At 40.6% G+C, this 14,702-nt stretch overlaps 1 protein-coding gene across 1 annotated transcript; it reads right to left on the minus strand.

Annotated features, from left to right (window-relative positions):
- Nucleotides 1–132: 132 nt before the first annotated feature.
- dhx36 (DEAH (Asp-Glu-Ala-His) box polypeptide 36) lies at nt 133–14,569 on the minus strand. The gene is made up of 26 exons (XM_072464149.1): nt 14,061–14,569; nt 13,658–13,803; nt 12,945–13,064; nt 12,677–12,869; nt 12,563–12,601; nt 12,255–12,425; nt 12,082–12,161; nt 11,644–11,718; nt 10,981–11,147; nt 10,820–10,901; nt 10,610–10,750; nt 9,510–9,615; nt 7,617–7,704; nt 7,269–7,324; nt 7,125–7,189; nt 6,626–6,769; nt 4,553–4,670; nt 4,033–4,131; nt 3,701–3,874; nt 3,533–3,619; nt 3,379–3,462; nt 3,168–3,267; nt 2,989–3,076; nt 2,056–2,176; nt 578–730; nt 133–427 (listed from the first exon to the last, which is right to left on the minus strand). Exons 1-26 carry the CDS (start codon nt 14,325–14,327, stop codon nt 194–196), a joined length of 3,198 nt encoding a protein of 1,065 aa, XP_072320250.1. The 5' UTR covers nt 14,328–14,569; the 3' UTR covers nt 133–193.
- Nucleotides 14,570–14,702: the final 133 nt, after the last annotated feature.

Here is a 14,702-nt window from a genome sequence, read left to right on the forward strand (position 1 = left end):
AAAGTTATCTCTTTGGAGTGGAACTAGAAATGCAGGAGGAAGTTTTGAAGACACCTTCATAATGGCCGACTTTAGAGGGGCATTTCCCAAACTGCCCGCACTGCAGCGTTGGCCACAAACAGACGAGACGAGTCAGGCGGCAGCTGAGATCTGTTATTTTCAGCTCTTAAACTTGAAGATAATGTTATCACTTCTAGTCCTCATCTTCCTCATCATCATCATTGAAGAAACGCTGTTGTCCTCTGGGGGCAGCGTACCCCGCTCTGCTGTGGGGCCCCGAGCCTCCTGTGGGACTCTCCTGGGTCGTGATGAGGTCTATAATGGCAGTGATTACAGCGCAATCTTTGGACTGACGATTTTGCCAGTCCACAGGAGCCGGATTACGGATTCTCTCCTCCAACAGTGAGTCCAGTTCTTTCTTCAGACTCTGAAAGATACGCGTGTCATAGATGAGCTGAATCAGATCTAATGTGTGATTTTAATCTGAAACATCTGAAACAAGGCCTGTACCTTCTTGTAATATATAGATTTTACAATAAAATAACAACACATCTGAGAAATATTGCTGTAAATTTACCTTGACAAGATGAGCAATCCGTGCTGGGGATCTGAAAATAATCCACTCATCAACTGCAATGGTTTCTTGGTCCCCATCAGTTTGTATTGTGACATCACCTCCGAAAAACAGGAGTGAGAAGGGAGACACCTCCGTACAGTCGTACAGGAATATCTAAAGTTGGACAAAAACAGGTTTCTACCATCAACAAGCACCACCACAGAGCCCGGGCACAGAGCACAGACACATGCAGCATCATTATGACACAATGTGGTGACAGCTCCAGTGTGGTGTGGCTCTAAGTGTTCCATTAGAGCAGAAACGGGGAGTTTGGGCTTCACTGATGTGAGAACAGAAATGTCATGGTGCCCTGACAGTGGCACTCATCAATGTGTGATGTTTGTGCATCGACTGTATGTGAGACACAGCTGCTTCATCACACCTTTGGCTCATGGTACATGAATCACTCTTGGCTCCTTCATAGTTAACTTTTAAGCAATTATTAACATCATGTGCAATTTATGTGCAATTACTGTCGTGACACATATTCATGTGCAATTACTGTCGTGATCACATGCAATGGTATTTATTTATTATTTTATTTTATTTTATATTTACTATTTTCCCCCTCCATCCCTTGTTGGGAAATGGGAGGTTTTGTCCATAGGAGGTTTTGTTTATAAGAGATCTTCTATTGAGAGTGTTTTTTAAACTTCCTAGGGTAGGGTTCCCTGCGTTGCAACAATGCAATTTCCCCATGTATGGACAATAAAGGAATATCTTATCTTAGATGATAAACCTTGATTTAAAATCAGATCCACTCTAAACTGTTGTCAATGAGATGCATAGTTTATATTTTCCACCAGAAGGGTTTTTTTAGCCGACGGTGCTGTTCTTTTTTTAGCCATCTTTCAGACAACAGAAAGGCAACAGTAACAGTAATCTCACCAAAATATATATTGTGTACAATGTGGTATAATGATGCACGCTTTAGCCATTAGCTAAATATAAGCGGTGTTTACTTAGCTTTCTAACAACTTTCTAATGACAACAAATGCCCCCTCTGTGTATATGTTCATTTACAAATACTGACAAAACCAGTTATATTTCTGTAGATATAGGAAGAGACAAAGCACAGAGACATCAGACAGAACATTAAAGGTGTTTTTCTGCAGAAAGGTAACATTTACAGAGAAAGACGAGCGCACAGGTGGATGTGTGGAAGGGAGAGCTGAAAGGGGAAGAGGAGGCGCCCGGAGTGACCCCCCCACACAATGCCTCGGCCCACTTTGATGCACAAGAGCCTTTGAGATGGACTTGAAAGGCTGTTTTAATCTAATATTTATTCAGCGTAAAGCCGGTGTGCAGGCCAACCTTTACTCACTGACCGCTCTTCCCACTCACAATGAGGCGATTCCAGAGATGAGAACCAGATGAGATCAGAACCACAATACAGTCCAAACACAGAGACACCGAGGAACGCTCTTCTCACTACTCACACTGCTGGTCTTCATCTTCAGGTGATAAATGAGCCAGTGGTAGTTGAACTCTGTCTCCTCAGCATTCACAGACTTGGGGTGGATGCAGACTTTGCCATCTGTATGAGTGTACACGCTAACCCTGTGGAATATATACAGTACATGTTTGTCTGTGTTAGTTCCTCATCTTCACTTTAATGGTCTGAGTTCATACGTAACAGCGTTGGTTTGTACTTAATAATGCTATTCAAATCTATGTCAAAGCCAAAACATGTGTCACTTATAAGCGCATTATGTCGTACAAATTGTTGAGAGGCGTAAGATTGCATGTTTTTAAAGGTATTTCTACCAAAACCCCCTGCAATTGAGTCAATGCAAGATCGATATGTTTAATGCCGTTCTGTGGAACCTTCTAAGCAAATCAATGACATCTCCATGGAGACTTTTCCCATTTTCTTGTGGTGGATTCCAACCAGAAACTTTGCATGTATTGCACCTTTAAAGAAACCTTGTAATTTAGATATGCAATCATTAGATAAATCATTAAACCATAGCCTTATTTTCCATATATCAGTATATCAGTCTAGTTCTTTCATTTCACAAGCTCAGACAATCCTCTTTGAAAAGGTAAACATTGAGCAATTCTTTACCAAGAGATTTCACATCAGAACACATCCTTCTAGCAGGGAATAAAAAGAGTCACGCATATTCTTAACTTTACAAAAAGAATTTAAGACTCAAATGTTGATGAACAAAGCAAAGGGCAGTTCTCTGACAAAGCCTCTCCGCGTTATTACTATTCTTTTTAAACTGTTCTGAGTGTGTAGCAGATCATATCGTGACTTCACAGATCATCGCCACAGAACGGCTCAACAAGCGTTAACTTTTGAAGCTCCAAGTCATTTTACGATTCAACAGATTACATTTTTGCATAAGAAGGGATCACCAACTTACGGTCTTTTCTTGCTGTGACTAGGTCTAATCTTTGCCACTTTTGGATAGAGACCAGCAACAATCACCGCTTTGATCAACTTTTCATTCTCTGAAAAGGTCAGCACAAGAGCAGAATTATAAAATCAATGTATTTTTCTGTTGTTAAAATGCACCACAGTTAAATGTATAAAAATATCCACCTGAATTGACATTCGATTTTGGATCTTTAGGATTTTTGCTGCTCACAAACCCAGCATTTATTAGGTGCTCTGTAAACTGACCCTTCATATTGTGGAGCATCTGAAAAGCAGAATACATATTTAAAATTGTACACATACGTAAGTGTAAAATATGCTTTGATAAGTGTTGGAAAAGATTTTGTGATTTTGTGCCAAAATTGGCTCGTCTCACCTGAAGCGTATTGGCAGAGAGAAAATTGTCCCAACAGAACTCCCGCTCATATCTTGCGCCTTGATGCTTGGCTTCTTCCCAGCCCTGAAAAAAGGAAAATCAATTAAATGTTATGACAGACAATTTAGTTTGGCATTGGCAGTCATTCTCTCACCTTAAAGGCATTGACAATGGTAAGATGATCACTTTTAGAGTTTTTGGATAGTGTCTTTCTTCTCATGTCTGCCATTTTCTCTTTGCCCTGAAAGAAGAACATGTAGAAGAAAAGAAAAATCATAGAAAGAGATAATATATTAAAGCATTGCTGTGCAAGTGACCTTACCAAAGGGATAAAGAAAGGGTCTTTAAAACTAAGGGACGCCGCAATAGTCAGTATTGGATCTACGCAGCCCAGCAAAGCTCCCAACAGAATGAGTTTGCCGATGTGCGGCTCAACAGGAAGACGAGCAAGATGGATGCCCAGTGCGGTCAGGTTTTCAGAGCAGTCAAGGGCGGTCTAAGATGAAAGGAAAAAGAGAATCGTATTGTGTAAGAAATGCAGAGGTTCTAATAAAAGACATTTCCATCATTATATTTTGTGTTTCAATGAGAACATTAGTCATTGCAGTATATGCTGTGGGAAACCATAGAAAACCTTAATCATACTTTACTTACCAGGTCTGTGAGGTTCTTGATGGCAAGATTCACAGCTTTATCAGATGGAGGATCTATGGACTTTTGTAGAAATCTGGCAATAGACCCAAGCTTCAATATCTGGAAAATCAAAACCATTGTTAATGCTGTCACATGATGGGGAAGAAATGAAAAAATAAAACAAACGTTTTTTTTCAGTAAATTCTGTGAAATTTCCTTTATGACATACATGAAATAACAATCTTGCAGAATAAAAACTCATATAGTCACCAGTGAAAGCAATCAAAGCAAACACTAATCTGAATTGTGCTACATTAGTGCACAGGGATTTTGAATAACAAACAATATACTGTGTAGTCAGATATGAAATCGTAGTAGAGAGCTGAGGACTTGAAATAACCTGAAATATCCATTTACCTGCAAAGAGATATAAAAAAATACATTCCATTTAGTCCTCCGTTTTCTATCTCTGCACTCTCATGCTCAGCTGTCCCTGCCACTCATTTCCTTCTGCCAGCCATTTTCCACATTCGTCTCAAACCTTGATCTGAAGGCAGAGCTCCTCAAGTGGCGTCCTCATGATTTCAGGCAACTGATAGGCGTCCAGTAGACTGGCTCTGAGACCATTGTACAGATGATAGCACTTGCCTGGGCGCACTCTGTAGAGAAAAATACACAAAAATCCCATCTGCCATTTGATTTATGTTCAAAGGTGTATTTTAAAAAACAAAGATTAAACCGCCCTTAAGAAGGCGCGCTTGCTAAGTGACTTAGGTTTGAACAGAACAGACATGTGGAGTCAGAGCAGAAATACCAGAGCGACAAACACACACTACAGTGTGTCACTGCCAAAATAAGATGGTATCTTGATAATGTCAAAATGATTTGCATTTATTGAATAATAACTCCTTCCTTGAACAGCCACTTTAACGTGGTGGATGGGACAGAGTGCCCGAGTGATCCTTGGAGCTATGTTGTTGGGGGCTTCATGCCCCTGGTAGGGTCACCCAAGACAAACGAGTCCTTAGTGACGGGTCAGACAAAGAGTGGTTCAGATGCCCCTTATGAAGAGAAGAAATTCAAGGCTAGTTACGTTGCCCGGATTGGCGTTACCGGCCATCCTGGAACCAGGCCTACGGGGGGCGCTCGATGGAGAGTGTCTTTCCCCACGGGGCCTAGCCGGGCACAGCCCGAAGCAGCCTTCTTGGAGTCCCTGGGAGTGGTACTGGACATTGCACCGACCGGGGACTTGGTTGTTCTACTGGGAGACTTCAACACAACACATGGGCAAAAACAGTGACACCTGGAGAGGGGTGATCGGCCCTCCCCGATCTGAACCCAAGCAGTGGTCAGTTATTAGATTTCTGTGCTAGCCACAGTCCATAACAAACACCATGTTTGAGCACAAGGGGGTCCATCAGAGCACGTGCCAGAAGCCAATGGTCGAATTTGTTGTTGTGTACTCTGACCTTCAGAGCTGTCAACCGATCACCACCTGGTGGTGAGGGGTTCCAGACTCGAAGATAGCACAAGGGCTATGAAGGTGGACCAGCCTCCCCGGTAAGGTCTATTCCAGGGTACTGGAGAGGAGAATCTGACCTCAGATTCAGGAGGAACATTGTGGTTTTCATCCTGGTCGTGGAACACTGGCCCAGCTCTATACTCTCCATCAGGAGTAAGTCACATCTGATCCCAGTGCATGCTGGACTCCGCCAAGGCTGTCATTTGTCAACGGTTCTGTTCATTTTTTAATGGACAGAATTTCTAGGCACAGTCAGGGGTCGGAGGGTGTCCGGTTTGGGGACCACAGGATCTCATCTCTGCTGTTTGCAGACAATGCTGTCCTTATGGCTCCATCAAACCTGGACCTGCAACATGCACTTGGACAGTTTGCGGCCGAGTGTGAAGCAGCTGGGATGAGGATCAGCACCAACAAATCCGAGGCCATGGTTCTCGACCGGAGAAAGGTGGCTTGCCTCAAGTGGAGGAGTAAAGTATCTCGGGGTCTTGTTCATGAGTGAGGGAATGATGGAGCGTGAGATTGGCAGGCGGATCGGTGCAGCTGCATCGGACTGTTGTGGTGAAGAAGGAGCTGAGTCGAAAGGCAAAGCTCTCTATTTACCGGTCAATCTACGTTACTACCCTCACCTATGGTCATGAGCTTTGGGTAATGACCGAAAGGACAAGATCGCGGATACAAGCGGTCGAAATCAGTTTCCTCCGCCGGGTGGCTGGGCGCTCCCTTAGAGATAAGGTGAGGCGCTCAGTCACACGGGAGGAGCTCGCAGTAGAGACACGTTGAGAGAAGTCAGCTCAGGTGGCACAGGCATCTGTCCAGGATCCCGCTTTGACACTTCCCTCGCAACCCAACCCCGGATAATCAGAAAAAGATGTGATGGATAGATGGATGAATTATAACAATAAAAACTAAATTGTACATGACTGCATACACAATGTTGCAATTTATAATTTAAAATAACTAATATTTTTGTTTTAAAAAAAAAGAAATACCTGCAGGTCAAATAAATGTTAGCATTACATTTATTTATAATATTGCTCAGAATATTTATGTAAATCTTTTCTAGCACACAAAGACAAAAACTGTTGAACGCACCTTCCAGCACGACCCTTGCGTTGTTTGGCATTTGCCAGACTGACCCACTCGGCGGCCATTGTGCTAATGTTGTTTTCAGTGTCAAAGTGGGTCTCCTTAATTTTGCCTCCATCTATCACATAGACAACATCATCTATGGTGATGCTGGGAAAGAGTGGGTTAAAGGGAAAAATGTGATGAAAAAGATCAAAGAAGACACACAGTTACTATAAGAATTGCCCTTTTATGACATTTTTGTCAATAGTTTTGTAAATGAAGTGCAAGTGGCTTCTTGATTTGCTCGGTCTGTGTCAGCGTAACAAATTGGCTGTCAGAAGGGGGCCTCATCAAACCTCCATGGCAGCACTCATAAGCAATCTAATAAATGTATGCTAATGACACTGACATATTCGGTTTATAAAATGACTAAGGCCCTTTGCAACGTAGCAAATAGAACATACTTTACATATATCAACAAATGCAAACTAAGAAAACGAAAAAGGAACAGCCGAGAGAATACCTTGTTTCAGCAATATTGGTGGCTATGACAATCTTTCTGACCCCAGGAGGAGGCTTCTTAAAGACCTGTGCAGAGGGAAAGATGAGAGCACAGACTCACAATGGGACAGACGGGGTCGGACCAAAAGAGAAAGAGAATGCTGACCTGTGTCTGATTGACGGTGGGCATGAGGGAGTGCAGAGGGATGATAATGAAGCAATCTGAAATAAAAACAGGGTATTTTGAGGATTCATATTATGTACTAAACACAAACTGTGGTGTGTCAATGCATGTGTATAGCTTTTGCAATATTGTGGGAAAAGCATTACATTACATTCAGGAAGAAAACATATCTAAGTTCTAGGGTTCTCCTTGACAGAGAAAGTGTCTGAATTAATTATCTTGTGATTTAAATGAAAATGACAAATGAAAACAAATTTAAAATGCCTTTTTAATGACAAGAAGCCCTAGTCTTTAAAACCAGCATCTTGTCAAACAACTTGCTACTCTTACCTGATCGAAACATCTGCTGGGCCATAAGCAGATCATGTAGAGTGCTAATATTGTCCCACCCAGGAAGAAAAACTAAAATCGCTCCCTCCTAGAAAAGAAGGAGAAATCATTAAGAAAGAGACAGGCACTCAGGCAGTATGGATGAAACAACAAACAAATCCCCAGGCAGTAAAAAGCCATTAAGCACAGCCACAGCTGCAAATGAATTGAGGTGCCCGTTGTCTCAGGAGGACAGCCTGTGATTCACGTAGACTCTAACCTCTATATTCTGTGCCAGGATCAGGATTCTGTTATTGTCTCAGCACATGACAAAATTTGCTTCATATTAACACATTCACATTGGTCATTTTAAATTGACCAGGGCAATACAAAACATTAAAAGAAATCTAGTTTAGTCACATGTAAAAGATGATGGAAAAACATGGTTCTGGGGGAAATGTATGAATGTCCACTATTGACCAGTTTCTAATTTAACATGTATATAAGAGCTGCACTGTATAAAAGCAAACCTGGTCCAGTCACATGTGGAGAACTTTTCCTCTAATTTTTTGTTATGTTGTCATTATGTTATGTTTCATCTTGAGCAGAGTTTCATGGCACCACTTTTCTCATTCAGTTATTTCCTTGCTCATAAAAATAAATTAAATCAGAATTGCTATAAACACAGATCAAATAATAACATTAATTAATTAATAAATATACGCAGTTTTAGATAATAGTTTCTGTAACATTTACTAAAAGGCATGTATTAATTTGTAAACAAGCACTTCTATATTTAAACATTACACTTAAGACAAAGAGACAAAAATAGTGCAAAAATAGAGAGAAGGACGCAAGCTGAAATACAGAAAGTGGTGCTGTGGGCCTCAGAAACCCTGCCTTTTAATTAAAAGGTAATTATTATTGTCAGCTTTCAAGCTGTGGTACCCACAAGGAGCTGCAGTGCACTGCAGGAGTTACTGTACGCTGTCACGGTGGTGATAAGAAACACCACATAGACATGAGATTTTAAAAAGAAATGACAGAACATCAAATAATTCCACAAAAACATGGATTATTTCATAGCAAAATGCTACAGTGCGCTGGCTGGATAATGACAGTGTTTAACACACACGTGCCCACACGCACATGCAGAGGCCCAGCAGGCGTTCATTAAAGCCTGTATGACAGTCCCCTAGGTGTCTAATCACAGACTTGGCAACATAATTAACCAATCATGGCTGTGGAGCCGGGCCAGACGATGTGTGTCCTCGGTTCAAAACCTCGCAGCACCATCTCAGGCAGCTCCTTCGCACCTGTTTGACCCTGCCACTGCGAATCAGACGCGCGACACCGCTCGCGGTTGCTGTGACTGATTGGAAAAACACATTTTAAGGGCTGGTATAATTATTCTGTCTTTCTCTGTTAGTAACTCCTCATTCAATGCCTCATTTTTTTTCTCCATTTGGTCTTTCTCTTTTCACAACATCTCAAACTAAAACTATAAGTGACTTGAAACTTGAAATGTATCAGAAAAGATGTACAGCAATACTTTCACAAACGCTTATCGTTAAAATGTACGTGTACATAGATTAAGTCAACATAATTGCTGTACTGGAAATGGAACACATGACTGATTTGCTTTGCAAAGCATCTGTTGAATCAGTCATTAGCGCAAAACCTTTGGCAGGATCAGCGTTATTTCCTGTCAACTGCGTTGCTTGGCTCTTTCAGTTCCATCTGTTCTAATGAGGAGAGTTCCATACATCCTCAAACTTGTGCCTGTTTAACAGTAATTTAATTATCTCATTGCATCACTTTCAAAAATGTGTGTGGGAAAAAATACACACCATGCAGTCACATGCTTAACTTTTTGTTACATTTTCCTTCACAATAAAAGCCTCTAAAACTTACTTCATCTTTGTTTACAATGTGACGTATCAATGCAAGGATCAGCTCCAAGTCAATCTTGTCATCGTTGTCTAGTTTCTCTAGAGCTTCAATGGTGTCGTCAGAGTATCTGCACATAACATGATATTATGTCATTGGGGTCAAATATAGCCTGGTCAGCCAAGACTATATAAAGATCAACTGATCTAGGTTTTTCAGGGTCGATGCAGATATTTTAGAATCTGATGGCCAATGGTGCTGATAGTATAAAAATAATATCAACGTAAATTATTTTTGGATATTCAAAACTGTGTTTTACAACTAACTCATAATGGTGCAGTGTCACATTCTGTGCCTCTTCACAGACATGTTCAAATAAAGTTCACAGTATGTCTTTCCTTTAATACGTTGGTCTTTGCTGGAGATTAAGGCCAGTTTCCATTACACTAAAAAAGTATAAATATTGGCCCAATAGAGCGCTACATTTCCCCCCCCTTATTATGGATGGTCTGACTGGGAGGATACACTTGTGATGGATTAACCAATCAGAGAAATGTAAATCTCTGTCAAAATGCTTGAAACAGGATTGACAGAATAACACAAAAGACTAAGAGGCTTTGCCAAATCAACATGTAAAGTTCTAAACACAGTTGAAATGATTTACAGATCATTGATCCAGAAATTTGAGGAAGTAGAATGATTTACTGTGGAGAGTTCCAGACCCTCAAAAAGAAAGAGGAATAGGCCGGCTGGCCAGGCTAATATAATTAAGGCAGATATTTATGTTAATTTCAAAATATCTAATCCAAAAACATTATATACAATGTCACTTTAATAAATGACAAGTAATTTGATCAAATGTTGCATTTTCTCTTTGTTCTTTACGGCAGGTGAAGCTAATGCTATGTGATACACAAGTGTGCGGTTATGCTTTGTGATCAAAATCCATGAAGCTTTGACCTAATAAATAATGGATATGCAGAGCTGAGGGCACAAAACATAGATATATTTTTCATTGAAATAATCTCAAAGAAGTAGATAGCCTCAAGGTAGATAATTTCATCTATGCATGTGATTCTCATAACATGACCTTCAATAAACTAGCTTTGTGCATTTGAACTCACCTGTCCTGTAAGGTGCGCGCGTAACACGGCCAACTCTCGCTATACTCAGCCTCTTTCTCCTTTTTCTCTGACCCACAGTTGCGTCCTTGCCAAAAGCGCCGCTTCCAAGAGGAGCGTCGATCCTGATTACGTGGTCGATATCTGACAAGTTCGAGATGAATTAATCACCCAAAAAATATTTCAAAAGAAAAGTGTGAAATTCCCATTTACCGAGTCATCTCCAAAACATCTTCAAGTAAAAATTCTTCAACCGGGAATGTCAAACCAGGAATATGTATCATTGGGCAATTACCTACAATAAAAACAGACAAGCAATATAAAAATATAATAAATGTAAAAAAGAAAACGCATGCGCTTGATTCAGTTAGTACCAAAATAATTAGAGAACTTTTCAGCATTTAAAGTGGCACTCATGAGGATCACTTTAAGGTCAGATCGGATGGTGAGAAGGTCCTTAACGATGACCAATAAAACATCAGATTGAAGGTTCCTTTCGTGAATCTCGTCCAGTACGAGGTGACTTATACTTGACAATAACCTGAAAGAAAAGGACAGAAATTAAAAAAAGAGGAACACAATTCAACAAGTAAGTTATCCCCATGTTTCTTGTGATTCTTAACGAAGTGAAAATTGTATTGATAATGATACTTTCATGTATACTTGGACATTGTCTGTTATGCAAAAGGACTTTTATTGAAAATCCCGGACCAAATTCGACACTCTACAACTGCTGTCTTTGAGTGATTCTCTAAAGTGGTCCCAATTCAGATAAGGCACGGCAGACATTGACAAGCACCGAGAGCCTCTGGTTTGCAATGAGAAAGCGCTCTGAATACAAGGAGGAGCACGCAGTGGTGAGTCAACGAAAGCTGCTGTATGCAAGCCTGAAAAGCCATTACTGAGCTTCTCCCCCAGACAGTCGCCCTGGACCAGACTCGCAGGGGATAAGAGACCGCTGGAACTAAGACACAGGGCGAATTGCCAAGAGGAGATGTGAAAAGCTCGAGGAAATAAGGACAAAGTGGGGGACTCACGGATCTGAGCGGAGCCACTGAAGAACAATGCCCGTTGTACAGTACAAGATAGATCCTTGTCTCCGTGGCAACCGGCTGGAGTAGAGGTATAGAAATGTAAAACAGTTATTTCAGTAAGTCTGAACAGTGAACAATGAAAACTTGAAGATGAAATGAATTACTTTTGTATAATTTTAAATATATATATTTTCTATGTTTTCCTTTTTCTTTTTTACAGTGCACTACAGTTATTATGTGTACATTTTGTACAAAGGATTCTTCCAACCGTCCTTTCAATCACCTTCACGCTAAATGTCCTTTCAGACACAACCTTCTCCAATTTCTCAGACTGGAAAGGTTCAAGCGCATGCCAATATTTAATAAAATAGCAAAAATGCACATACATTATATTATTATTTATTTTACTATTTTGTCTGGAAAAAATAAAAGATAGCTCACCTCTGAAGACGTATTTGATAGCCACAAGAATTCCCATTTCCAACACTCTCTGCCCTCTCAGCTGCGACACGTTCAGCCACCTGAGCCAAACAAGCAAATGAAACACATGTGCAATAAAAGACAATGGGGTCAGTGTGTGGACTTTTGTCTAAAAATGTGTTCAGATTACATACAGAAATGGCACTGATTCGTCTGGGCTGAGTGCACACCACTCTGCATGTTGAGCCCACGCCTCGGTCAATAAGATCATCCAGGATGAACTGAGTGACCTGAGTGGTCTTTCCGCACCCAGTCTCTCCACTCACCACCAGAACATGGTGAGAGTTGATTAGATCCACAAGTTCCTGGAAAAGATTCATTGAAAAGTGATAGGCATGAGCAAGCAAGTGGAAATGTAAGGATCTATACATTTTCTGAAACATGTATTTGTGTTGGGTTACCGCAAATACTTCAAATAAATACACTTATAAAGGATCCTTACCTCTTTTTTGCTGTATGCAGGCAGCGTTTCTCTAAATTTCTGAATAAAAAGACATTGAATTTATACATATTTAACTAATTGTAAGAGTTTTTTGATCGCACACAGTGTATTTACCAGCATATCTTTGTACTTCGGATCTGATCTCTTGGTTTGAAGATCTTGCTTTAAAAAAATGTCCAAAGAACTGTCTTTGGCTATTTCTTGAAGTAAAAATTCTGCCTCTTTGTCAGCCCACTTCCCAGTCTCTGTTTTCAGCGGTTCCTCAACATCCCACGCATCAGGAGGTTCATCCTTGACCTTGGAAGAACTAATGGAAAAAAAATATGGAATATGCCAACTGACGATAACAGTCATTTTTAAACATATTTTATTTAGTAGTTACCACTGAGGTGCCTGTGTTCCTGGTTTCTGATCTTCAAGACACTCTTCATCTTCATCTTCCTCAGATTTGATCAGTTTTATAGAGTGTTTCTTTTCCTTAGGCATTTCTCCATCAAAGTAACTGAAAGACACAAGCATCAATAGTACCGTCACCTCACAACAGTCACCAGAATGTAATCTATGTATCTATGTATTAAACTAACTATCTATGTATTAAACTAACCACAATCATTTATTTTTAAGCGATTTTTGAGTTGTCTAGATTGAATGAATAAAATCTGGGGACTGTTTAATCCAGGCAAACTGAAAAGGCATACAATGAAAAATATCTTTTACACTTTTTATTGTGGCATTTGGTTTAGGCCAGAACATTATATTGTAAATAGAACAAGGCAATATGACTTAAATTTGATATTACTAAATGTGAGAAATGCCTCTCTCATATAGTAATATCAATGTGAGATGTGCAAATTTCTTTACGATTTTAAAGTTATTGTCACCAATGAAAGTCCAGCTTCCATTGCAAAAATCAATGCTCTTTCATTCTTGAGCTCATTCCTAAGTGTTTAAGCTCTTTTTGTGGCAATAGCTGCAGTGAGAATGAAAATTATATCCTGATTAGTAGTTCATATCACCCCCAAACCAAACAACAACATATCATGAGTATATGCTATGACCCAGCCCTAATTGTAAGGAGGGGATTACATATCTTACCAGTGTCCAGTTTGACTAGACAAGTGACTGCTGTCAGAGGTAGATGCTCTATTGACCGTTTCTGCTTTAGGTGGATCACTCTGGACAGAGCTGAGCAGTTTGGTGATGTGCTGCACCCTGGCCTCATCCATCTGGACCACAGTCCGCTGGGGAGAAAGTTTGAGAAACACACTTAAAATACTTGAAGGGTAAATATTATGTACAATTTATTAAATTAAATTAGTGAGTGAGATAATTTGCCATGGTGACTGATACTTTTAAGTTGTTATAATTAACTATGCAGTTATCTAATTTAATAGAGTTTAAGTTTAGATATTACAATAATAAGCGTGGCAAATGAAAACAAAGTACACGTTTTTAAAAAAAAATGAAAAGTGCTAAAAATAATTCCCTTGAATCTTACCGATCTGCGGTCGGCCTGTTTCCTCCGCGCGGTTCCGTGGCGGGCGTACCACAGCCCGATCTCCCGGCCCTTCAGGTGAGGCGGAGGACGGTCCCGCTGCCCTCCTCCTCCTCCTCTGCCTCCTCGCTCCTGCTCGTCGCTGTGTCCTCTGGCAGTGCTACCTCCTCCACGGTCCCATCTTTCTCTGCTGCCATCTCTGTAGCCGCGTCCTCCTCCGCCTCTCCTGCCTCTTCTCCCACCGCGCTCTGCTCCATAACCATAACTCATAACGCAGAGTCCACTATGTTGACACCACGCAGAGGCTAACCGTCCATAGAAGATCACGTTTGTTTGCAACGCTGTCCAAAAATAAGCACTTTCGTTTCAGCCTCTTATAGGCACTTACCAACAACACATAAAACTGATTACTACGCCCTAGAATTGTGTTAACTTAAAACATACACAGAAAATACTGTGGGAAAGCTACTTAGCTGGGTTCATTTAGCATCCACCGGCTTGTCGCACTATTTCTTACGTCATATCCCCGCGACAGCTGTAGTTCTGTGATTCATGTTGTGATTGGCTGACTACAACGGGCGCAAAATAGACACAAACATGGGTTTTTACATTTTGTCTTACATCTTTAGAAGATCATAGACTGGT

Source organism: Eucyclogobius newberryi, unplaced genomic scaffold, assembly GCF_026437365.1.
Source record: "Eucyclogobius newberryi isolate DKJ021-1_F unplaced genomic scaffold, fEucNew1.0.hap1 SCAF_10, whole genome shotgun sequence".
Classification (NCBI taxonomy): domain Eukaryota; kingdom Metazoa; phylum Chordata; class Actinopteri; order Gobiiformes; family Gobiidae; genus Eucyclogobius; species Eucyclogobius newberryi.